We start from the raw sequence: 27,516 nt of genomic DNA, 5'->3' as shown, positions 1-27,516 counted from the left end.
CTTCAATATTCACCTTGGATGTGTCGGTCTTAACTTTTATTCTGTGAGGAAGACCCGATCACGTGATGGAGAGCTGTGTGAGTGTGTACAGAGTGTGTACCGCCTGCGCAAAAAATGTAGCAGAGCTCAGGCCTTTCAAGAAACTTTTTTCAAATCTTCATTAGAGTCTCATCATGCAGGCTTAAAATGTATTAACCATCTAAACATGTAGCCCAATGTTCGTAGAACAACTAAAGTTACGTTATTAACTCTAAATTAAGCATATAGGAATACCTATTTCTTTGTTAACCGCTCAACACATAATAGCCGTGTGCGCACTCCCTCAAATCATTTGGAGAAAATATTTTATTATATATTATTATATATATATATTATATATATATTTTATTCAGCTTTGTTCAATTGTATTCTTCATACTATAAAATAATGGCATGGATTTATAAGCAAACCTTGTCTGCTAGATGAACTAGTGTAGCCCACAGCCATTTGGCATAGCCAGATCAGGGCCTAACATAAGGACAACTCAGCGTATGCTATTCTGTTCTTCTGAAATATGCTTCTTTAGAACTGTCTAAAATAAATGATGGATTTATTGGGAAGGTGTAGGCTATATTACATGGATTTATTAGACTTTTATTAGACGGAGGCTATGTGTGGAAGCCAGGAGATGCAAAATGTGTTTATGTTAATTAGCGGTCAATTACTGTGAGACCGACAGTTATTTGCTTGACAATCACCGGCTGTGACTTCCTGGTTGTTTCTGAGCAGTCGGTTATCTATTTTTGATAGTGTTATTTTAGAAGCCACGTTCAAGTTTCTAGCTTGTAGAAGCGGAAGTTTGCCTAAAATTTGGTCAAACAGAGGGAGGTTGGTGAACAGAACTCTGTTGCCATCTTACTCATACCACCATTTTTTTTCTTGCCACACAAGTCCATTTTCCATGCATTCTGAGGAATGAAATGATTGAACTTTGATTTTAGGGAAACTCAAACGATCCCTTTAATGGGAATGTGTGTTTGTTATATAATTGTGTCTCCTCTTTCTCCTCTGGTGTCTCAGACTGGACCACACCAAGGCGGCAGTGCTGCCTGAGCTCGTAGAGTTGGCCCGGGACGAGGGGAGCACGGTGCGCCTGGCCGCCTTCGACACCATCATTAACCTGCTGGAAATGTTCGACAGTGGTGAGAAACCTCATACAATGACACCACATCACCTATGTCATGCACCCTCATCACCTCATATAAAACTCTTACAACCTTATCACCTCAATCATTCTCACCTCTCACACAAAAAACCTTCTACAATCTCACCACCTCATACAAACGTCATACAAACTCTATGTGATTACCCTGCACCCTCACACAGCCGGCCCACATGGCTTTTCCACTGCTGGCACGGTAACGTCATTCAGCCCACATACTTCTGTCTGCGTGGCAGGCCGTGCTACACCCTCGTACAGCCTACATAGCCATCTCTGTGGCCATGTTGCTCTCACATTCAACTTACACTTCTGTCTTCTTACTATAGCGTGCCTCGCAAGCAGCCCACACTACTCCCGATCTGGCGGCTCTTGTTCGCTGGCAATTTTCTACTCATTGATGTTCCAAGAGAGGACAGACGCCCACACGTTCATATTGTTCCGGAAAAGTCTTTAAGCCAAAGCAGTATTTTGACTGGAAAAGCTTTATAAAAGCACTTACAGAAAATATGGTTATAATGTTCCTATTCAATGGTTTTGATGTTCCTATTGATCCAATTTTTATTTTTACCTAACATCTGTCTTAGGGTTGCATATTTTTTTGTTCTAGCTCTGCACAAGCACATCTGATTTCACTACTCAACTAATACTCAAACCCTTGATTAGCTGTATATGGTGTGCTTGTGCTCTGCAAAAACAATATGCAACCCTTGGGATTCCCAAGAACCAGAGTCTACTACAGACATGAACCTGGCTCATTAAAACCAATGCACTTCACAACCTTGTCTCTACATTGTCTGTGCGAAACACTTACTTGTCTGGTTTAGCGACACTCTTCCAAGACACCCCTGCACCCGCAGTTTCTTTGATATGCAAATACTATACTCATTACAGTAGTTGGCAAACTGGCTCCAACTAAGCTGTCAGTCTTCTATCTCTTCACAAGGCTTTTGCACGCGTGTCGGGCCATCAAGGACATGGGCCGTATTCCATTCTGAAAACTGGCTACCTTCCCCTTAATAATAGACGACTCACCATTGCAGATCCAAAATGGACTGATTAGTGTATAATCAATCAGATTCGGTTCCACCTAACCATTCAATTCGCTACGTGGAGTCCCGGACCTATTATGTTCATCTTTCTAGATCCTTTCAGATCTGCCCAGGCAAGTTGACAGGGCAGAGAAAACACTCCATGGCCGCATGATGAGTGATAACGTCATATTGAGTGGAAAATAATTGCTTTGTTTTGGAATGGAATGCGGCCACTGTGTATATGAGGGCTGACAAATCCGATTGTCCTCTCTCTGCCAGATGCCCGTTGCATTGGGAGGCAGCCCCGTCATGTCAAACTGTCTTTCTCTCTTCTCTCCCCCTCACTTTTTAGACGACAGGACGCGTGTTATCTTTCCGCTGGTGAAGACGTTCTGTGAAAAGTGCTTTAAAGCTGACGAGGCGGTGCTGGCTTCGCTGTCATTTCAGTATGGCAAGCTCTGTCACGGACTCTCAGGTGGGTTTCAGACCTCTTAAGGCCAGGCACCACACCCTAGTAGGGTATCTTTTCTCCATATTCATATCACAATGAACTTTTACCACTTGAATGGGTCGATGTCATCAATGTGGTTTTACAGACGTGTTCATTACGTTTTATGTACACACTTTATTTGAATATTTATGAAGTGCACAATGTTATATTGTCCATTCGATGCATGGACGCTACGTATGATGTTGCCGACAGAGATGGTCGCCTCGCTTCGCGTTCTTAGGAAACTATGCAGTATCTTACATTGTTACCCCAGGAAATCTTAAGTCTTATTACATACAGCCGGGAAGAACTATTGGATATAAGAGCAACATCAACTTACCAACATTACGACCAGGAATATGACTTCCCCAAAGCGGATCCTCTGTTTGGACCACCACCCAGGACAATGGATCGGATCCCAGTAGGCGACCCTAAACAACGGCACCGCAGAAGGGGCAGACAGAGCAGTCTTCTGGTCAGGCTCCGTAGACAGGCACGTCGCTCACCGCTCCCGAGTATACTACTCGCCAATGTCCAGTCTCTTGACAACAAGGTAGATGAAATTTGAGCAAAGGTTGCCTTCCAGAGAGACTGTAACATTCTCTGTTTCACGGAAACATGGCTCACTTGGGGTATGTTATCAGAGTCGGTACAGCCACCCGGTTTCTTCATGCATCGCGCCAACAGAAACAAACATCGCTCTGGTAAGAAGAGGGGCGAGCATGCCTTATGATTAACGAGTCGTGGTGTGATCATAACAACATACAGAAACTCAAGTCCTTTTGTTCACCTGACCTAGAATTCCTTACAATCAAATGCCGACCGCATTATCTACCAAAATAATTATCTTCGATTATAATCACAGCCGTGTATATCCCCCCCAGAGACACCTCGACTGCCCTGAAAGAACTCGACTGCCCTGAAAGAACTTCATTGGACTCTACGTAAACTGGAAACCATATATCCTGAGGCTGCATGGGTTTTTAACAAAGCTAATTTGAAAACAAGGCTCCCTAAATTTGATCAGCATATCGAATGCGCGACCCGGGCTGGCAGCATTCTGGATCATTGCTTCTCCAACTTCCGCACACATACAAAGCCCTCCCTCGCCTTACTTTCGGCAAATCTGACCACGACTCCATTTTTTTGCTCCCAGCCTATAGACAGAAACTAAAACAGGAAACGCCCATGCTCAGATTTGTTCAACACTGGTCCGACCAATCGGATTCCACACTTCAAGATTGCTTCGATCACGTGGACTGGGATATGTCCCGGATGGCCTCAACAACATTGATGAATACGCTGATCCGGTGAGCGACTTTATTAGCAAGTGTATCGGTGATGTTGTACCCACGGTGACTATTAAAACCTTCCTCAACCAGAAACCGTGGATTGATGGCAGCATTCGCGCAAAACTGAAAGCTCAAACCACTGCTTTTAATCATGGCAAGGCGACCGGAAACATGACTGAATACAAACAGTGTAGATATTCCCTCTGCAAGGCGATCAAATAAGCTAAGCGTCAGTATAGGGTCAAAGTAGAGTCGCAATTCAACGGCTCAGACACGAGACATACAGTGGGGAGAACAAGTATTTGATACACTGCTGATTTGGCAGGTTTTCCTACTTACAAAGCATGTAGAGGTCTATAATTTTTATCATAGGTACAACTGTGAGAGACGGAATCTAAAACAAATCCAGAAAATCACATTGTATGATTTTGAAGTAATTAATTTGCGTTTTATTGCATGACATAAGTATTTGATCACCTACCAACCAGTAAGAATTCCGGCTCTCACAATTTTTCTTTAAGAAAAATGAATTACCTGTATTAACTGCACCTGTTTGAACTCGTTACCTATATAAAAGACACCTTTCCACACACTCAATCAAACAGACTCCAACCTCTCCACAATGGCCAAGAACAGAGAGCTGTGTAAAGACATCAGGGATAAAATGTAGACCTGCACAAGGCTGGGATGGACTACAGAACAATAGGCAAGCAGCTTAGTGAGAAGGCAACAACTGTTGGCGCAATTATTAGAAAATGGAAGAAGTTCAAGATGACGGTCAATCACCCTCGGTCTGGGGCTCCATGCAAGATCTCACCTCGTGGGGCATCAATGATCATGAGGAAGGTGAGGGATCAGCCCAGATCTACATGGCAGGACCTGGTCATTGACCTGAAGAGAGCTGGGACCACAGTCTCAAAGAAAATCATTAGTAACACAGTACGCCGTCATGGATTAAAATCCTGCAACGCACGCAAGATCCCCCTGCTCAAGCCAGCGCATGTCCAGGCCCATCTGAAGTTTGCCAATGACCATCTGGATGATCCAGAGGAGGAATGGGAGAAGGTCATGTGGTCTGATGAGACAAAAATAGAGCTTTTTGGTCTAAACGCCACTCGCCGTGTTTGGAGGAAGCAGAAGGATGAGTACAATGCCAAGAACGCCATCCCAACCATGAACCATGGAGGTGGAAACATCATTCTTTGGGGATGCTTTTCTGCAAAGGGTACAGGACGACTGTACCGTATTGAGGGGAGGATGGATGGGGCCATGTATTGCGAGATCTTGGCCAACAACCTCCTTCCCTCAGTAAGAGCATTGAAGATGGGTCGTGGCTGGGTCTTCCAGCATGACAACGACCCGAAACACAGCCAGGGCAACTAAGGAGTGGCTCCGTAAGAAGTATCTCAAGGCCCTGGAGTGGCCTAGCCAGTCTCCAGACCTGAACCCAATAGAAAATCTTTGGAGGGAGCTGAAAGTCCATATTGCCCAACGACAGCCCCGAAACCTGAAGGATCTGGAGAAGGTCTATATGGAGGAGTGGGCCAAAATCCCTGCTGCAGTGTGTGCAAACCTGGTCAAGAACTACAGGAAACGTATGATCTCTGTAATTGCAAACAACGATTTCTGTACCAAATATTAAGTTCTGCTTTTCTGATGTATCAAATACTTATGTCATACAATAAAATGCAAATGAATTACTTAAAAAAATCATACAATGTGATTTCTGGATTTTTGTTTTAGTTTCCGTCTCTCACAGTTGAAGTGTACCTATGATAAAAATTACAGACCTCTACATGCTTTGTAAGTAGGGAAACCTGCAAAATCGGCAGTGTATCAAATACTTGTTCTCCCCACTGTATGTGGCAGGGTCTACAGTCAATCACGGATTACAAAAAGAAAACCAGCCCCGTCGCGGACACCGACGTCTTGCTCCCAGACAAATTAAACAACTTCTTTGCTCGCTTTGAGGACAATACAGCTCCACTGACACAGCCCCCTACCAAAACCTGCAGTCTCTCCTTCACTGCGGCAAACGTGAGTAAAACATTTAAACATGTTAACCCTCGCAAGGCTGCCGGCCCGGACGGCATCCCTAGCCGCATCCTCAGAGCATGAACAGACCAGCTGGCTGGTGTGTTTACGGACATATTCAATCAATCCCTATTCCAGTCTGCTGTTCCCACATGCTTCAAGATGGCCACCATTGTTCCTGTTCCCGAGAAAGCTAAGGTAACTGAGCTAACACTCACTTCTGTCATCATGAAGTGCTTTGAGAGACTAGTCAAGGATCATCTCACCTCCATCCTACCTGACACCCTAGACCCACTCCAATTTGCTTAGCGCCCCAATAGGTCCAATCGCAATCACACTGCCCTAACCCATCTGGAAAAGAGGAATATCTATGTAAGAAAGCTGTTCATCGATTACAGCTCAGCATTGAACACCATAGTACTCTCCAAACTCGTCATTAACCTCGTGACCCTGGGTCTCGACCCCGCCCTGTGCAACTAGGTCCTGGACTTTCTGACGAGCTGCCCCCAGGTGGTGAGGGTAGGAAACAACATCTCCGCCTTGCTGATCCTCAACACTCGGGCCCCACAAGGGTGCGTTCTCAGCCCTCTCCTGTACTCCCTGTTCACACTTGACTCCGTGGCCATGCACGCCTACAACTCAATCATCAAGTTTGCAGACGACACTACGGTGGTAGGCTTGATTACCAACAACGACGAGACGGCCTACAGAGAGGAGGTGAGGGCCCTCGGAGTGTGGTGTCAGGAAAATAACCTCACACTCATCCTCAACATAACTAGGAGATGATCGTGGACTTCAGGAAATAGCAGAGGGAGCACCTCCCCCCCCCCTATCCACAGCGACGGGACAGTAGTGGAGAAGGTGGAAAGTTTTAAGTTCCTCTGCATAGTTTTAAGTTCCTAGGCGCAACAGTGCCTCTTCAACTTCAGGATTCTGAAGAAATTTGGCTTGTCCCCGAAAACACTGACAAACTTTTACAGGTGCACAATCGAGACAATCCTGTCAGGCTGTATCAACGCCTGGTACGGCAACTGCTTCGCCCAGAACCGTAAGTCTCTCCAGAGGGTAGTGATGTCTGCACAACGCATCACCGGGGGCAAACTACCTGCCCCCCAGGACACCAACACCACCCGATGTCACAGGAAGGCCAAAAAGATCATCAAGGACAACAACCCCCGAGCCACTGCCTGTTCACCCCGCTATCATCCAGAAGGCGTGGTCAGTACAGGTGCATCAAAGTTGGGAACGAGAGGCTGAAAAAAAGCTTATCTCAATGCCATCAGACTGCTAAACAGCCACCACTAACATTGAGTGGCTGCTGCCAACATACTGACTCAATCTCTAGCCACTTTAGCAATTCAAAATTGGATGTAACAAGTGTATCACTAGTCACTTTAAACAATGCCACGTTATATAATGTTTTCATACCCTACATTACTCATCTCATATGTACAGTTGAAGTTTTGGGAGGCCTTCCACAAGCTTTCCATAATAAGTTGGGGGAATTTTGGCCTGTTGTAAGTGAGTCAGGTTTGTAGGCCTCCTTGCTCGCACACGCCTTTTCAATTCTGCCATCCATTTTTCTATGTTATTGAGGTCAGGGCTTTGTGATGGCCACTCCAATACCTTGACTTTGTTGTCCTTAAGCCATTCTGCCACAACTTTGGAAGTATGCTTGGGGTCATTGTCCATTTGGAAGACCCATTTATGACCAAGCTTTAACTTCCTGACTGAAATCTTGAACATGATGCTGCCACCCCCGTGCTTCATTGTTGGGATGGTGTTCTTCGGCTTGCAAGCATCCCCCTTTTTCCTCCAAACATAATGATGGTCATTATGGCCAAACAGTTCCATTTTTGTTTCATCAGACCAGAGGACATTTCTACAAAAAGTACGATCTTTGTCCCCAAGTGCAGTTGCAAGCCGTAGTCTGGCTTCTTTATGGCGGTTTTGGAGCAGTGGCTTCTTTCTTGCTGAGCGGCCTTTCAGGTCATGCCGATATATGACTCGTTTTACTGTGGATATAGATTATTTTGTACCTGTTTCCTCCAGCATCTTCACAAGGTCCTTTGCTGTTGTTCTGGGATTGATTTGCACTTATCGCACCAAAGTACATTCATCTCTAGGAGACAGATCGCATCTCCTTCCTGAACGGTATGACACCTGCATTGTCTCATGGTGTTCATACTTGCGTACTATTGTTTGTACAGATGAACATGGTACCTTCAGGCTTTCGGAAATTGCTCCCAAGGATGAACCAGACTTGTCTTGGCTGATTTCTTTTGATTTTCCCATGATGTCAAGCATAGAGGCACTGAGTTTGAAGGTAGGCCTTGAAATACATCCACAGGTACACCTCCAATTGACTCAAATTATGTCAATTAGCCTATCAGAAACTTCTAAAGCCATGACATCATTCTCTGGAATTTTCCAAGCTGTTTAAAGGCATAGTCAACTTAGTGTATGTAAACCTCTGACCCACTGGAGTTGTGATGCAGTGATACAGCAATATAAGTTAAATAATCTGTAAACAATTGTTGGAAAAATGAATTGTGTCATGCACAAAGTAGATGTCCTAACCAACTTGCCAAAACTTTAGTTCGTTAACAAGAAATGTGTGGAGTGGTTGAAAAATGACTCCAACCTAAGTGTATGTAAATTTCCGACTTCAACTGTATATACTGTACTCTATACCATCTACTGCATCTTGCCTATACCGCACGGCCATCGCTCATCCATATATGTGTATGTACATATTCTTATTCATTCCTTTACACTTGTGTGTATGCGGTAGTTGTTGTGAAATTGTTGGTTTACTTAGATATTACTGCAAACTAGAAGCACAAGAATTTCGCTACACTCGCATTAACATCTGCTAACCATGTGTATGTGACCAATAAAGTTTGATTTGATTTGGAATGGATGTGGGTGGAGCTATGTCTACATAAGGATGCACATAAAATTAAACAAAATTTAATCACAAAGCTCTGACCAAGGCCTTGAGGCCGATAAATCTTTTTAAAGAGCAGTGAAACTATCAAGAGCAGTGTGGGGGCTTCTTCTTTTTTCTCATGTTATTCAACTGTTACCAGGCACAGAGAAAAAAGATCGCTCAGATGTGTGAGTGCCTTTTTGAATTTTGAACCACTTGAATGTAGACATAAATACAATACTTTTTAAAATTAAATACAGTCCTTTTTGTACTAAATTTTGCAAATGAGGTAATACACATGGCCAAAAGTATATGGACACCCCTTCAAATGGGTGGATTTGGCTATTTCAGCCACACCCGTTGCTGACAGGTGTATAAAATCGAGCACACAGCCATGCAATCTCTATAGACAAACATTGGCAGTAAAATGGCTTTACTGAAGAGCTCAGTGACTTTCAACCTGGCACCGTCATAGACCTTTCCATCAAGTCCGTTTTACTTGATTAAAAGTAAAGATACCTTAATAGAAAATTACTCAAGTTAAAGTGAAAGTCACCCAGTAAAATACTACTTGAGTAAAAGTATAACGTATTTGGTTTTAAACATTCTTAAGTATCAAAAGTCAAGTACAAGTATAAATAATTTTAAATTCCTTATATTAATCAAACCAGACATTTTTTGTTTATGGATACCTCGGGGCACAGTCCAATACTCAGACATCATTTACAAATGAAGAATTTGTGTTCAGTGAGTCCGCCAAATAAGAGGCAGTAGGAATGACCAGGAATGTTCTCTTAAGTGTGTGAATTGAATCATTTTCCTGTCTTGCTAAGCATTCAAAATGTAATAAGTCCTATTGGGTGTCATGGAAAATGTATGGAGTAAAAAGTACATTATTTTCTTTCTGAATGTAGTGAAGTAAAAGTTGTCAACAATATAAATAGTAGTGATGCAGCTGTCTAAGGCACTTCATCGCAGTGCTAGAGGCTTCACTACAGACCCGGGTTTGATCCCAGGCTGTGTCGCAGTCGACCGCAACCGGGAGACCCATGACCGGGAGGTCAGGCTACATAAACACACAGGTCCCTTTGTGTGATTCTGATTCCTGTCTGCTAGAGTTGTTCCTATATGGTCCTAATTCTTCTCTCCTGCAGCGTCTTTCACAGAGGAGCAGCACCTGTGGTTCCTGGAGTTCTATAAGAAGCTGTGTGTACTGGGCCTGCAGCATGAAAACGGACACTCGGACAACCAGGTCTATCCGCTGGAGCTGGAGAGCAAGTACGCCCTGGTGCGACGCAATTGCGCCTACAACTTCCCCGTGAGTGACTGCTGACCAACACACACATATACGCATGCAAACACACACACAACTTTCCTACCAACCCTCCCTCCCACTCTTGAACAGTCTCTGAAGTCTAGCAGCGCGTTTGAAGGAATCAAGTCTGTAACTGTACCATCTGTCTTTCTGCCTCTGTTTGAAAATGCTTCTGGTCAACTCTTGGTGATTGTTGCCATATTGGTGGCCTAGTTTTTTATAAAAATGTCTTAAGTGTTGCGGCTACATGTTGCAAACACCTTACAAGGTTGAAAAGCTTTATAAAGCTTGAACCTTTTGAGTCTATAGAGGGGAATAGTGTGCCTTATAGTCAGTTATTTAACCTACCATACACTATTGTAGAACTGAAATAGTCTTGCCAATAGTGTGTGTGTGTGTGTGTGCACGCACATGCACGTGGCGTGCATGTGTTGTGGACTTTGTAAAGAGTGTATAGTAGGGTCGGAAAACAAAACAGTATCGCAATACTCGTTTGTATCGTGGCAAGGAAAGAAAACATGAAGCATAATTAACTTCTTTAGAAAAACAGCCCTAATGTCCAGAGTCACATGTATTTATTTTCCAAGATAAAGCACACAACATTTTACAAACAGCAGGTTTTTAAAGGACCAAAGAGTTTGGTCTGCTTCGTGTTTTCATTTTTGCCATGAAAAAAATATAGCGAAACTGGTATCGTCACAGCCCTAGTGTACAGTACTGTATACAGTGCATTTGGAAAGTATTCAGAACCCTCAACTTTTTCCTCATTTTGTTACGTTACAGCCTTATTCTAAAATGGATTCAATTTTTTCCCCCATCAATCTACACACAATACCCCATAATGATGAAGCAAAAACAGGTTAACATTTTTGCATATGTATGAAAAAATAAAAACTGAAATATCACATTTACTTAAGTATTCAGACCTTTTACTCAGTACTCTGTTGAAGCACCTTTGGCAGCGATTACAGCCTTGAGTCTTCTTGGGTATGACGCTACAAGCTTGGCACACCTGTATTTGGAGAGTTTCTCCCATTCTCTGCATATTCTCTCAAGCTCTGTAAGTTTGGATGGGGAGGGTCACTGCAGAGCTTTTTTCAGGTCTCTACAGAGATGTTCAATCATGTTCAAATCCGGGCTTTGGCTGGGCCACTGAAGGACATTCAGAAACTTGTCCCAAAGCCACTCCTGCATTGTCTTGGCTGTGTGCTTTGGATCATTGGCCTGTTGGAAGGTGAACCTTCGCCCCAGTCTGAGGTGCTGAGCACTCTGGAGCAGGTTTTCATCAAGGATCTCTCTGTACTTTGCTCCGGTCATCTTTCCCTTGATCCTGACTAGTCTCCCAGTCCCTGCCGCTGAAAAACATCCCCACAGCATACCAGGTTTCCTCCAGACATGATGCTTGGCAATCTTGGTTTCATCAGACCAGAGAATCTTGTTTGTCATGGTCTGAGAGTCTTTAGGTGCCTTTTGGCAAACTCCAAGCTGCAGGGACTGGGAGACATGTGCCTTTTTACTAAGGAGAGGCTTCTGTTTGGCCACTCTACCATAAAGGCCTGATTGGTAGAGTGCTGCAGAGATGGTTGTCTTTCTGGAAGTTTCTCTCACCTCCACAGGGGAACTCTGTAGCTCTGTCAGAGTGACCATCAGGTTCTTGGGCACCTCCCTGACCAAGGCCCTTCTCCCCCGATTGCTCAGTTTGGCTGGGCGGTTCCAAACTTCTTCCATTGTAAGAATGATGGAGGCCACTTTGTTCTTAGGGACCTTCAATGGTGCAGAAATGTTTTGGTACCCTTCCCCAGAGCTGTGTCTCGACACAATCCTGTCTCGGAGCTCTACAGGCAATTCCTTCGACCTCATGACTTGGTTTTTGCTCTGACATGCACTGCCAACTATGCGACCTTATAAAGAAAAAGTGTATGCCTTTCCAAATCATGTCCAGTCAATTGAATTTACCACAGGTGGACTCCAATCAAGTTGTAGAAACATCTGAAAGATGTTCAATGGAAACAGGATGCAGCGGAGCTCAATTTCGAATCTCATAGCAAACATTTCTAAAAACCTGTTTCGCTTTGTCATTATGGGGTGTGTAGATTAATGAGGATTTTTATTTAACCCATTTTAGAATAAGGCTGCAACGTAACAAAATGTGGAAAAAGTCTAGGCGTCTGAATATTTTCCGAATGCACTATACACTATGCACGTGTTTTCATGAGTCAGGCACGTGTGTATTCTTAGCACATGGATCCCCCTCCTGACCTGCTGAATATAGTGTCTCTGTCATATTCTGTCAGCACGTGGAAGTAAAAATTGTTGTCCCATGGTCATGGGACTTTAGAGAGTTACACACACACACACACGCATATCATCATACACTCATACACACACGCACAGCCCGTGTAATGGGGTCAGGAGGGTAGAGGAGACGCCTGTAACAATAGGCCTGATGAAAGAGGACTTGTCCACAGCTCTTTTGTTCCCACAGGCAGGGAGGTTCTCCTCCCCTGGTCCAGCTAGTTGTCTGTGCATCACAAATAGCACTCTATTCCCTGCATAGTGCACTACTTTTGACCAGGGCCTATAGCTCTGGTCAAAAGTAGTGCACTATGTAGGGAATAGGGTGCCAATTGGTATGCAACCTAGGTGTGCCCGCTTTGCTCAAGCCCTCAATAATGTATCATTTGGGACTAACTGTGGTGGCAGTTCAAGGTCGTGGTTATTCGGGCACACTGTAGCAAAACGTTTTGCAACAGAATATGAAAACGAAGGCCTCCCGAGTGGCGCAGCGGTCTAAGGCACTGCATCACTACAGTCTGGGTTTCGATCCCAGGCAGTGTCATTACTGGTCATGACCGGGGGCTCATCGCGCTCTAGCGACTCATTGTGGTGGGTCGGGTGCTTGCAGCCTGAGTTCGGTCGTCAGTTGAACAGTGTTTCCTCCGACACATTGGTGCAGCTTGCTTCCAGGTTAAGCGAGCAGATGTTAAGAAGCGTGGTTTGGCGGGTCATGTTTTGGAGGACGCATGACTCGACCATCACCTCTCCTGAGTCTGTTGGGGAGTTGCAGCGATGAGACAAGATCGTAATCACGAAACTGGGGAGAAAAAGGGGGTAAAATGTGTAAATACCTTCCTGTTTCCTTCCGTTTGGTGGCCAATGAACCTGACCCAGCTGTCTGCATTGTTGAACCTTGCCAACTGTCTCAAAAGAGAAGGCAAGCATCAGGGAAACTGTCACAAAGTTAATTGCATTTGTGTCTGTTCACCATTTTAGTATGGAATTGTTTTAATTCAAAAGAGTGTTGTTCACACACACTATACAAGACTTACTGCTCCTAGTACTTGTAGATAAGAACTTTATATTCAAAATAGAAACTCCAGCCAATTGCATTATTGTGTATGTTCTACAAAGTTTCTACTGAATCTTAGTAAATAAAAGGATGCTTGCATTATGTGGTTATACTAGCCTTGGGGAGTAGAAGATTCCATTTTGATTACGGCAAAAAATGTATGTCAGATTTCCACAAGTGCATAGGGCATAGGGATTAATTTTGAACAAGTTATCACTCCCTGTGACATCACTTTTTCTTCAGGCCATGGTGTTATTCGCTGACCCCAACCACTTCCTGACGGAGCTTTACCCCACCTTCTCCAGTCTGTGTCATGACCCTGAGATCACGGTGCGACGCACAATGGCCGAGGGCTTCCACGAGGTAAGGTGGCTGCTGTTTGGACACTGGCTTATTCTGTTTTGTCAATAAAATACATAAAGAATGTCCATAACTCTGATAGACTGCCAATGTGATTTGTGTCATTACTTAGTTTTGTAAAAAAAAATCCCCTTGTGACAGGGGGAATGGAAGTGTGTTGTGTGCAACAGAGAGGGGCTATTGAATGTACAGTGGGTATCATAAATCCCCCCCCCCTTGGATTTTTTTCAGAATTTGTTGTTACAAAGTGGGATTGAAATAGATTGAATTGTGATTTTTTTTTATCATTGATCTACACAAAATAATCTAATTACTAATAATTTAATAACTAAAATAGAGATGTCACTTAAGTATCCAACCCTTTTCTTTAGGCTTAACAAATCGCACAGTAAGTTACATGGACTCGTGTGTGAAATAATAGGGATTGACATTATTTTTGAATGACTAACTCTTCCTCTGCCCCCCCATACTTACAACATCAGTAAGGTCCCTCAGTCAAGTATTGAATTTCAAGCACCGTTTCAACTACAAAGACCAGGTAGCTTATCAAAACCCTAATTAAGAAGGGCAGTGATTAGTAGATTGGGAACCATAACAAATCAGACATTGAATATCTCTTTAAGCATGGTTAAGTTAAGACACAAAGATACAGTTGACCTTCTGAACTGAGCTGCTGGACAGGAAGGAAACTGCTCAGGGTCCCATGGTTGACAGTGCATCTCAGAGCAAAAACTAAGCCATGAGGTTGAAGGAATTGTCCGTTGAGCTCCAAGACAGGATTGTGTTGAGGCACAGATCTGGGGAAGGGTACCAAAAAAATGTCTGCACCATTGAAGGTCCCCAAGAACACAGCTGGCCGCCAGGCCAAACTGAGCAATCGTGGGGAGAAAGGCCTTGGTCAGGGAGGTGACCAAGAACCGACAGAGCTCTAGAGTTATTCTGTGGAGATGGGAGAACCTTCAAGAAAGACAACCGTCTCTGCAACACTCCACCAATCTGGCTACTCTATGGCCACACCTCAGTAAAAGGCAAATGACAGCACGCTTGGAGTTTGCCAAAAGGCAACTAAAGGACTCTCAGACCTTAAGAAACCAGATTCTCTGGTCTGATGAAACCCAGATTGAACACCTTGACTGAATGCCAAGCGCCATGTCTGGAGGAAACCTGGCACTATCTCTACGGTGAAACAGTGGTGGCAGCATCATGCTGTGTGGATGTTATTTTAGAGCCAGAGACTGGGAGACTAGTCAGGATCGAGGGAAAGATGAACGGATTAAAGTACAGAGAGATCCTTGATGAAGACAGGCTCCAGAGTGCTCAGGACCTCAGACTGTGACGAAGGTTCCCCTTTCCAACAGGACAACGACCCTAAGTACACAGCCAAGACAACGCAGGAGTGGCTTCGGGACAGGTTTCTGAATGTCCTTGAGTGGCCCAGCCAGAGTCCGGACTTGAGCCCGATCGAACATCTCTGAAGAGACCTGAAAATAGCTGTGAAGTGACGCTACCATTCAACTTGACAGAGCTTGAGAGTATCTACAGAGAAGAATGGGAGACACTCCTCCAGTACAGGTATGCCAAGCTTGTAGCGTCATACCCAAGAAGAATCGCGGCTGTAATCGCAACAAATTACTTAGTAAAGGGTCTGAATACTTAGGTAAATGTAATATTTTAGTTTAATTAAATTAGCAAACCTGTTTTTGCTTTGTTATTATTGGGTATTGTGTAGATTTAAATCAATTTCAGAAATACGGCTGTAATGTAACAAAATGTATAACATTTCAATGGTCTGAATACTTTCCCGAATGCACCGGAATTACCTAAATAACAGTGAAAAGAATACAAATATACGGGATAAAATATTCCAAAACATGCAACAAAGCACTAAAGTAATACTGCAAAAAAACACAGCACTGCTCAGATCCAGATGCAGACACAGGAGGCGAATAGTGCGAGTCTCAGAATTTATTTCAGTGAAACGGGCAGGCAATCGGAAGTCAAGGCAGGCAAAGAGTTATAATCCAAATCAGAGTCCGGCAGGTATAGAACAGCAGCCAGGTTCAGGGTAAGGACAGGCAGAAAAGGTCAGAACCGGGAAGACTAGAAAAAGCAAAAACTAGAGCTCGGGAAACACAGGAGCACGCTGGTAGGACTTGACGGGACAAGACAAACTAGCAACAAACAAACAGGAGACAAAGGGCTGTGAGACGGGTTTGGAAACAGGAGACAAAGGACTGTGAGACAGGGGTTTAATTCTAGATATATATTAAAGTGGGATGTATTCGGGGGGTGCGGGGCAACAGAAGGCGAACAGTAGAGGTGCTAAGGACCTTAGATGGGGAAAGGGCCGATAGAACAGGGGGGAAAGTTTGTGGTACTCAATCCGGAGGGGCAGATCCCGATTGGAAAGCCATACCTTCTGCCCAAGACAGTAGCGGGGAGCAGGGTTCTGGTGGCGGTCCGCCTGTCATCGATACCTGGAGGTGATCTTGAGAAAGGCGGCCTGGGCTCTCTTTCAGGTACGGCGACAGAGACGGACAAACATCTGGGCAGAAGGTATGCTGACCACTTCCTCCGGGAAAACCAGGGGCTGATATCCCAGGGAACACTCAAAAGGTGAGAGACCAGTAGCAGAACAGGAAAGGGTGTTGCGGGCATAATCCATCCACATAAATTCCTGGCTCCAGGTGGTGGGATTGGTGATGAGGCAACGAAGAGTCGTCTTCAGGTCCTGATTGGCTCGCTCCGACAACGTTTTTGGTGGCCCACCATGGTTCCTGACGTCTCCGCTTTCATTACCGCCTGCACTGTGTGCGCAAGCTCCTGCTGGCCTCCTTCAACCACTCCCTGTTCCTCACAGGAACCTGGTCCCATATATCCTTGGACTTCGTCACGGGTCTCCCTGTATCAGAGGGCAACACCACCATCCTTACGGTGATGGATAGGTTTTCCAAAGCCGGCCATTTTATCCCCCTTCCTAAATTGCCCTCAGCTAAGGAGACGGTCCAGCTCATGGTGCAGCACGTCTTCCGGATCCATTGACTTCCGGTCGTCATGGTCTCCGATCGCTGTCCTCAGTTCTCATCTCGGTTCTGGAAGGTGTTCTGCATCCTCATTGGGTCGTCGGCCAGCCTGTCCTCTGGTTTTCATCCCCAGTCTAACGGCCAGATCGTATTATCACGGCTCAGGCTAAGACCCAGATGCAGACACAGGAGATGGATAGTACGAGTCTCTGAGTGTATTTCAGTACAAGGGGCAGGCAATTACAGTGAAATGCTTACTTACAGGCTCTAACCAATAGTGCGAAAAAAAGGTGTGTGTGTGTAAGTAAAGAAATAAAACAGTAAAAAGACATTTGAAAATAAGAGTAGCAAGGCTATATACAGACACCGGTTAGTCAGGCTTATTGAGGTAGTATGTACATGTATGTATGGTTAAAGTGACTATGCATATATGATGAACAGAGAGTAGCAGTAGCATAAAAAGATGGGTTGGCGGGTGGTGGGACACAATGCAGATAGACCGGTTAGCCAATGTGCGGGAGCACTGGTTGGTCGGGCCAATTGAGGTAGTATGTAAGTATAGTTAAAGTGACTATGCATATAAGATAAGATAAACAGAGAGTAGCAGCAGTGTAAAAGAGGGGTTGGGGGGAGCACACAATGCAAATAGTCCGGGTAACCATTTGGTTACCTGTTCAGGAGTCTTATGGCTTGGGGGTAAAAACTGTTGAGAAGCCTTTTTGTCCTAGACTTGGCACCTCTTCACGACTGTCTTGGTATGTTTGGACCATTCTTGTTTTTTTGTTGATGTGGACACAAAGGAACTTGAAGCTCTCAACCTGCTCCACTACAGCCCCGTCGATGAGAATGGGGGCGTGCTCGGTGCTCCTTTTCCTGTAGTCCACAACCATCTCCTTAGTCTTGGTTACGTTGAGGGATAGGTTGTTATTCTGGCACCACCTGGCCACGTCTCTGACCTCCTCCCTATAGGCTGTCTTGTCGTTGTCGGTGATCAGGCCTACCACTGTTGTGTCGTCTACAATCTTAATGATGGTGTTTGAGTCGTGCCTGGCCATGCAGTCGTGGGTGAACAGGGAGTTCAGGAGGGGACTGAGCACGCACCCCTGGGGAGCTCCAGTGTTGAGGATCAGCGTGGCAGATGTGTTGCTACCTACCCTCACCACCTGGGGATGGCCCGTCAGGAAGTCCAGGATCCAGTTGCAGAGGGAGGTGTTTAGTCCCAGGATCCTTAGCTTGGTGATGAGCTTTGAGGGTACTATGGTGTTGAACGCTGAGCTGTAGTCAATGAATAGCATTCTCACATAGGTGTACCTTTTGTCCAGGTGGGAAAGGGCAGTGTGGAGTGGGATTGAGATTGCATCATCTGTGGATCTGTTTAGGCGGTATGCAAATTGGAGTTGGTCTAGGGTTTCTGGGATAATGGTGTTGATGTGAGGCATGACCAGCCTTTCAAAGCACTTCATGGCTATGGACGTGAGTGCTACGGGTCTGTATTCATTTAGGCTGGTTGCGTCTGCCCTGTGGGGTGTTTAGAGAATATCGTGTGAATCCTGTTTATTGTTGAAAAAATCTAAGTCTAATCCGAGGTGAGTGATCGCTGTCTTGATATCCAGAAGCTCTTTTCTGCTGTAAGATACGGTTGCAGAAACATTATGTACAAAATAATTTACAAATATCGCGAAAAACCCCTCACATAATAGCACAATTGGTTAGGAAACCGTAAAACGGCAGCCATCTCCTCCCGCGCCATCTTAGTATAGGACGGCAGGCAGGATCAGGGTCAGGACAGGCAGAACGGTCAGAACTGGGAAGACTAGAAAAGGCAAAAACTAGAGCACGGGAACACGCTGGTAGGACTGGCAACAAGACAAACAGACAAACAGAAAAGGCAGATATAAATACACATGAGGTAATGGGAAACACCTGGTGGGGGTTGGAGACAACCACAAGACAGGTGAAACAGATCAGGGTCTGACAACATCAAAGCAATACACTTTTTGGCCTGAAGTCAAAGCCTTGTAGTACCAGTCAAAAGTTTGGACACACCTACTAATTCCAGGGTTTTTCTTTATTTTTACTATTTTCTACATTGTAGAATAATAATAATAGTGAAGACATCAGAACTATGACATAACGCATATGGAATCATGTTGTAACCAAAAAAGTGTTAAACAAATCAAAATATATTTTATATGTAAGATTCTTCTTCCACCCTTTGCCCAGCTTTGCTTACTCTTGGCATTCGCTCAACCAGCTTCATCAGGTAGTCACCTGGAATGCATTTCAATTAACAGGTGTTCCTTGTTAAAAGTCCTTGTTCCTTGTTAAAAGTCTACAATTTAGGTCTGTCCAAACTTTTGACTGGTACTCTATGTTTGGGGCAAATCCAACATAACACATCACTGAGTTAACTGCCTCCTTATTCTCAAGCATGGTGGTGGCATGCTGGTATGGATATGCTTGACATTGGATAAAAATGAACAGGATGGAGCTAAGCACAGGCAAAATAAAAGAAGAAAAACAGCTTCAGGATGCTTTATACCAGACACTGGGAGAGGAATTCACCTTTCAGCAGGACAATAACCTACTTTTGTAGGCCAAATCTAGGCTGGAGTTGCTTACCAAGAAGACAGAGACAGAGTGGCTAAGTTACAGTTTTGACTTAAATCAGATTGAAAATCTATGGCATGACTTGAAAATTGCTGTCTATCGATGATCCCCAACAACTTGACAAAGCTTGAAGAATTCTCAAAAGACTAATAGGTAAATGTGTGCACAATCCATGTGTGCAAAGCTCTTACCTAATAAGACTCACAGCTGTAATCGCTGCAAAAGATGTTTCTAACATGTATTGACTCAGCGTGGTGAATACTTATCTAAACAAGATACTGTATAGCAGTGTTTTCTTTAATATTAGTCTGTAAAAAAAGAGATATTTCTTTCACTTTGACATTACAAAATATTGTCTGTAGATTGCTGCAAAAATTTTTTTAAATCAATTTTAATACCACTTTGTAACACAATAAAATGTGAAAAAATCCAAGGGGGATGAATACGTATAATGCTTAAAAGCTTTAAAAAGAAAAAAAACTTCTACCCTATATACAGTGGGGCAAAAAAGTATTTAGTCAGCCAACAATTGTGCAAGTTCTCCCACTTAAAAACATGAGAGAGGCCTGTAATTTTCATCATATGTACACTTCAACTATGACAGACAAAATGAGGAAAAAAAATCCAGAAAATCACATTGTAGGATTTTTTATGAATTTATTTGCAAATTAAATTTGGTCACCTACAAACAAGCAAGATTTCTGGCTCTCACACACCTGTAACTTCTTCTTTAAGAGGTTCCTCTGTCCTCCACTCGTTACCTGTATTAATGGCACCTCTTCGAACTTGTTATCAGTATAAAAGACCCCTGTCCACAACCTCAAACAGTCACACTCCAAACTCCACTAAGGCCAAGACCAAAGAGCTGTCAAAGGACACCAGAAACAAAATTGTAGACCTGCACCAGGCTGGGAAGAATGAATCTGCAATAGGTAAGCATCTTGGTTTGAAGAAATCAACTGTGGGAGCAATTATTAGGAAATGGAAGACATACAAGACCACTGATAATCTCCCTCGATCTGGGGCTCCACGCAAGATCTCACCCCGTGGGGTCAAAATGATCACAACAAAGCCTACCATCAGTAACACACTACGCCGCCAGGGACTCAAATCCTGCAGTGTCAGACGTGTCTCCCTGCTTAAGCCAGTACATGTCCAGGCCCGTCGGAAGTTTGCTAGAGAGCATTTGGATGATCCAGAAGAAGATTGGGAGAATGTCATATGGTCAGATGAAACCAAAATAAAACTTTTTGGTAAAAACTCAACTCGTTGTGTTTGGAGGACAAAGAATGCTGAGTTGCATCCAAAGAACACCATACCTACTGTGAAGCATGGGGGTGGAAACATCATGCTTTGGGGCTGTTTTCCTGCAAAGGGACCAGGACGACTGATCTGTGTAAAGGAAAGAATGAATGGGGCCATGTATCGTGGGATTTTGAGTGAAAACCTCCTTCCATCAGCAAGGGCATTGAAGATGAAACGTGGCTGGGTCTTTCAGCATGACAATGATCCCAAACACACAGCCCGGGCAACGAAGGAGTGGCTTCGTAAGAAGCATTTCAAGGTCCTGGAGTGGCCTAGCCAGTCTCCAGATCTCAACCCCATAGAAAATCTTTGGAGGGAGTTGAAAGTCCGTGTTGCCCAGCAATAGCCCCAAAACATCACTGCTCTAGAGGAGATCTGCATGGAGGAATGGGCCAAAATACCAGCAACAGTGTGTGAAAACCTTGTGAAGACTTACAGAAGACGTTTGACCTCTGTCATTGCCAACAAAGGGTATATAACAAAGTATTGAGAAACTTTTGTTATTGACCAAATACTTATTTTCCACCATAATTTGCAAATAAATACAATGTTCCTACAATGTGATTTTCTGGATTTGTTTTCCTTATTTTGTCTGTCATAGTTGAAGTGTACCTATGATGAAAATTACAGGCCTCTCTCATCTTTTTAAGTGGGAGAACTTGCACAATTGGTGGCTGACTAAATACTTTTTTGCCCCACTGTATCTATGGGTAACAGGGTTGACGTGTTACTCTCAATGTTCTCAGTTTTTCAACACAAAATACCTGAAAATGGACAAAAAGAGTAGGACCAGCTCACCTGCATGATTTGACTATAAGATGGTCAATGCAGTGAAAATGTTTTTTTTTAAAGCCTTTGTGTCTTAGCCAATCCATGGCAAGGACAAAAATACCCACCAATGCCTTCCGGCTGAACAAACATACCAAATTTGATAGCATGTTTCTTGAGTTATATTAGCTACAAATATTATGCATGTCCCAGATCCTCATCCAAAAGTAATTTCTGTGTGCTACATTTCAGAACAATTCAAAATGTGATAGATCACACTGACAGAACCCGATGGAGTTTGACAGCCTGAATTCCAATTTGATGTAGTCTGAATCGATTAGTCTAATTCCCTGAAATAGAAATGGATTTGACCTCAAAATCTGGTTGTGTATGCCAACACATAACGTCACAATTTCTCTTCTCCCCTCTTCTTCCCTATGATTGCTCAGATTGTCAAGCTGTTGGGCCCCAATGTCCACTTCATTCACAAGGAGCTGGTTGTGTTACTGCAGGACGACTCACTTGAGGTGAGACACGCAGAATCTCATTTTGTTTAAAGTAAGTTTGAAATATGTAGTAAACTAGAAAAGTGCTGGCTAGCTTGTCTTAAGGTATTTATGGTTGTGAAATAAGTTATGGTATTGGTAGTGACTTCAGTAGTAATGGTAGTGACTGGTTATAGTAGGTACATGGACAGATTGATTGATAGAACGATGGATAGGATAGCAAGGAGATGTGAAATGAGATTTTCTGTCTAGATTGAACGGTTCAAGAGATACTTGTCATTGTTGGTGGGTTATTATATGCTCATTTATGATCAAACAAATAATCTGAATGGAGCTATGTAATTTACACTAGAGGGGTTTTTATATATATGCATTTTTAAAATGTGTTATTTTATTATTATTTTGTATAAAAAATGTTTACCCCCTTTTCTCCCCAATTTCGTGGTATCCAATTGGTAGTTTACAGTCTTGTCCCATTGCTGCAACACCCGTACGGACTCGGGAGAGGCGAAGGTTGAGAGCCATGCATTCCCCGAAACACAACCCAGCCAAGCCGCGCTGCTTGTTGACACAATGCCGCTTAACCCAGAAGCATTGTCAGAGGAAACACAGTACATCTGCCGACCGTGTCAGCGTGCATTGCGCCAGGCCTGCCACAGGATTCGCTAGTGCGCGATGGAACAAGAACATCCCTGCCGGCCAAACCCTTCCCTAACCCGGACGACGCTGGGCCAATTGTGCGCCGCCCAATAGGTCTCCCGGTCGGGGCCGGCTGCGACAGAGCCTGGACTCGAACCAGGATCTCTAGTGGCACAGCTAGCACTGCGATGCCGTGCCTTAGACCACTGCGCATTACTGCACTAGCATCGAATAGTCCCCGCGATATGCAAATTTTTAGGGAAGTCAGGAACCAATATACACAGGCAGTTAGGAAAGCAAAGGCTAGCTTTTTCAAACATCTCTCTAAATCCCAAAGGTTTTGAGACACTGTAAAGTCCATGGAGAATAAGAGCACCTCCTCCCAGCTGCCCACTGTACTGAGGCTAGGAAACACTGTCACCACCGATAAATCCACGATAATCGAGAATTTCAATAAGCATTTCTCTAAGGCCGGCCATGCTTTCCACCTGGCTACCCCAACCCCAGCAGCAACTCGCCCAAGCTCCCCCCGCTTCTCCTTCACCCAAATCCAGACAGCTGATGTTCTGATAGAGCTGCAAAATCTGGATCCCTACAAATCAGTTGGGCTATACAATCTGGACCCTCTCTTCTTAAATTATCACCCGCCTTGTTGCAACCCTTATTACTAGTCTGTTCAACCTCTCTTTCGTATCGTTTGAGATTACTAAAGATTGGAAAGTGGCCGCGGTCATCCCCCTCTTCAAAGGGGGAGACACTCTATACCCAAACTGTTAAAGACCTATATTCATCCTGCCCTGCCTTTCTAAAGTCTTGGAAAACCAAGTTAACAGACCCACCACCAACCATTTCGAATCACACTGTACCTTCTTGCTATGCAATCCGGTTTCCTAGCTGGTCATGGGTGCACTTCAGCCACGCTCAAGGTCCTATCGTAACCGCCATCGATAAAGACAGTACTGTGCAGCCGTCTTCATCGACCTGGCCGAGACTTTCGACTCTGTCAATCACGTATTCTTAACAGCAGACTCAACAGCCTTGGTTTCTCTAATGACTGCCTCGCCTGGTTCACTAACTACTTCTCTGATAGAGTTCAATGTGTCAAATCGGAGGGCCTGTTATCATGACTACTGGCAGTCTTTATGGGGGTGCCACAGGGTTCAATTCTCGGGCCGACTATTTTCTCTGAATATATCAATGATGTCGCTCTTGCTGCGGGTGATTCTTTGATCCACCTCTACGCAGACGACACCATTCTGTATACTTCTGGCCCTTCTTTGGACACTGTGTTAACAAACCTCCAAACGAGCTTCAATGCCATACAACACGCCTTCTGTGGCCTCCAACTGCTCTTATATGCAAGTAAAACGAAATGCATGCTCTTCAACTGATCGCTGCCCACACCCGCCCGCCCGACTAGCATCGCTACTCTGGACGGTTCTGACTTAGAATATGTGGACAACTACAAATATCTAGGTGTCTGGCTAGACTGTAAACTCTTCTTCCAGACTCATATTAAGCATATCCAATCCAAAATTAAATCTAGAAATGGCTTCCTATTTCACAACAAATCCTCCTTCACTCATGCTGCCAAACATACCCTCGTAAAATTGACTATTCTACCGATCCTTGACTTTGGCGATGTCATTTACAAAATATCCTCCAACACTCTACTCAGCAAATTGGATACAGTCTATCACAGTGCCATCCGTTTTGTCACCAAAGCCCCATATGCTACCCACCACTGCGACCTGTATGCTCTCGTTGGCTGGTCCTCGCTTCATATTCGTTGCCAAACCCACTGGCTCCAGGTCATCTATAAGTCTTTGCTAGGTAAAGCTCCGCCTTATCTCAGCTCACTGGTCACCATAGCAACACCCACCCATAGCACGCGCTCCAGCAGGTATATTTCACAACACCCCCTTTGGCCACCTTTCCTTCCAGTTCTCTGCTGCCAATGACTGGGACGAATTTCAAAAATCACTGAAGTTGGAGACTTAAATCTCCCTCACTAACTTTAAGCATCAGCTATCAGAGCAGCTTACCGATCGCTGCAGCTGTACACAACCCATCTGTACATAGCCCATCCAACCAACTACCTACCTCATTCCATATTTGTTTTTGTTTGGCACACCAGTATTTCTACTTGCACATCCTCATCTGCACGTCTCCAGTGTTCATTTCTAAATTGTAATTACTTTGCCACTATGGCCTATTTATTGCCTTACCTCCTTACTTCATTTGCACACACTATATACAGATTTTTCTATTGTGTTATTGACTGTACGTTTTTTTATTCCATGTGTAACTCTGGGTTGTTTATGTGGCACTGCTTTTGCTTTATCTTGGCCAGGTTGCAGTTGTAAATGAGAACTTGTTCTCAACTGGCCTATCTGGTTAAATAAAGGTAAAATAAAAAAAATAAAGCTCTGGAGGCTACACTAGAGTGGATTTGAAGTCAGTTCCGTGTTTGTAGCTCAAAGTGTCTAGAACTCCATTGAAAGTAATTGGAACCCAAGTTAATTTATGCAAATGTATGCAAACCTAAATATCTCTTTAAGTTAATAGTTATGCATCTTTAAAGTGTTTATATCATCCTGAAGTTAGTTTGGTGTTTCTATCTTAAATGGTTAGAAAGTAGTATTTTGAACATGTTAATTGAACCGATGTTAATTATGCACATTTAAAACCAATATCAAATCAAATCAAATTTTATTGGTCACGAACACATATTTAGCAGATCTTATTGCGGGCGTAGCAAAATGATTGTGTTCCTAGCTCCAACAGTGCAGTAGTATCTAACAATTCACAACATTACACACATCTGAAAGTAAAATAATGGAATAAAGAAATATATAACTATTAAGACGAGCAATGTCGGACTGGCATTGACTAAAATACAGTAGAATAGAATACAGCATATAAATATGAAATTAGTAAAGCAGTATGTAAACATTATTAAAGTGACTAGTGTTTCATAATTAGACTGACCAGTGATCCCATGTCTATGTACAGTTGAAGTCAGAAGTTTACATACACCTTAGCCAAATACGTTTAAACTTAGTTTTTCACAATTCCTAACATTTAATCCTAGTAAAAATTCCCTGTTTTAGGTCAGTTAGGATCACCACTTTATTTAAAACATGTGAAATGTCAGAATAATAGTAGAGAATGATTTATTTAAGCTTTTATTTCTTTCATCGCATTCCTAGTAGGTCAGAAGTTCACATACACTCAATTAGTATTTGGTAAAATTGCCTTTCAATTGTTTAACTTGGGTCAAACGTTTTGGGTAGCCTTCCACAAGCTTCCCACAATAAGTTGGGTGAATTTTGGCCCATTCCTCCTGACAGAGCTGGTGTAACTGAATCAGGTTTGTAGGCCTCCTTGCTCACACATGCTTTTTCAGTTCTGCCCACACATTTTCTATAGGAATTAGGTCAGGGCTTTGTGATGGCAACTCCAACACCTTGACTTTGTTGTCCGTAAGTCATTTTTCCACAACTTTGGAAGTATGCTTGGGGTCATTGTCCATTTGGAAGACCCATTTGCTGCCAAACTTTAACTTCCTGACTGATGTCTTGAGATGTTGCATCAATATATCCACATAATTGACCTTCCTCATGATGCCGACTATTTTGTGAAGTGCACAAGTCCCTCCAGCAGCAAAGCACCCCCACAACATGATGCTGCCACCCCTATACTTCACGGTTGGGATGGTGTTCTTCAGCTTTCCAGCCTACCTCTTTTTCCTCCAAATATAACGATGGTCATTATGGCCAAACAGTTCCAGAGGACATTTTTCCAAAAAGTACGATCTTTGTCCCCATGTGCAGTTGCAAACCGTAGTCTGGCTTTTTTATGACACTTTTGGAGCAGTGGCTTCTTCCTTGCTGAACAGCCTTTCAGGTTACGTCGATATAGGACTCGTTTTACTGTGGATATGAATACTTTTGTACCTGTTTCCTCCATCTTCACAGGGTCCTTTGCCGTTGTTCTGGGATTGATTCGCACTTTTCGCACCAAAGGTCGTTCATCTCTAGGAGACAGAACGCGTCTCCTTCCTGAGTGGTATGATGGCTGTGTAGTGTTTATACTTGCGTACTATCGTTTGTACAGATCGTGGTACTTTCAGGCGTTTGGAAATTTCTCCCAAGGATGAACCAAAGTTGTGGAGGTCTAAAAGAGGTCTTGGTTGATTTCTTTTGATTTTCCCATGATGTCAAGCAAAGAGGCACTGAGTTTGAAGGTAGGCCTTGAAATACATCCACAGGTACACCTCCAATTGACTCTAATGATGTCAATTAGCCTATCAGAAGCTTCTAAAGCCATGACATAATTTTCCAATCTGTTTAAAGGCACAGTCAACTTAGTGGATGTAAACTTCTGACCCACTGGAATTGTGATACAGTGAATTATAAGTGAAATAATCTGTCTGTAAACAATTGTTGGAAAAATGACTTGTCATGCACGAAGTAGATGTCCTAACCGACTTGCCAAAACTGCCGTTTGTTAACAAGAAATTTGTGGAGTGGTTGAAAAACGGGTTTTAATGACTCCAACCTAAGTGTATGTAAACTTCCGACTTCAACTGTATATAGGGCAGCAGCCTTTGAGGTGCAGGGTTGAATAACCGGGTGGTAGCCAGCTAGTGATGGCCG

The 27,516-nt window shown here is 43.7% G+C and overlaps 1 protein-coding gene across 4 annotated transcripts in view; it reads left to right on the top strand.

Annotated features, from left to right (window-relative positions):
- The window catches only part of ppp4r4 (protein phosphatase 4, regulatory subunit 4), a 123,797-nt gene that overhangs the window by 73,741 nt on the left and 22,540 nt on the right, over window positions 1-27,516 (top strand). For all 4 annotated transcript variants that reach the window (XM_031837360.1, XM_031837361.1, XM_031837364.1 and 1 more), the window contains exons 8-12: window positions 1,060-1,181; window positions 2,585-2,707; window positions 10,135-10,298; window positions 13,888-14,007; window positions 22,160-22,237. In XM_031837360.1, coding sequence (XP_031693220.1) covers window positions 1,060-1,181; window positions 2,585-2,707; window positions 10,135-10,298; window positions 13,888-14,007; window positions 22,160-22,237 — 607 coding nt within the window. The remainder of the gene's footprint in view (window positions 1-1,059; window positions 1,182-2,584; window positions 2,708-10,134; window positions 10,299-13,887; window positions 14,008-22,159; window positions 22,238-27,516) is intronic.

This window comes from Oncorhynchus kisutch, linkage group LG12 (genome assembly GCF_002021735.2).
Source record: "Oncorhynchus kisutch isolate 150728-3 linkage group LG12, Okis_V2, whole genome shotgun sequence".
In the NCBI taxonomy this organism is placed as follows: Eukaryota; Metazoa; Chordata; class Actinopteri; order Salmoniformes; family Salmonidae; genus Oncorhynchus; species Oncorhynchus kisutch.
Note: the sequence above shows the minus strand (reverse complement) of the source record. Positions and strands in the feature narration are given on the sequence as shown.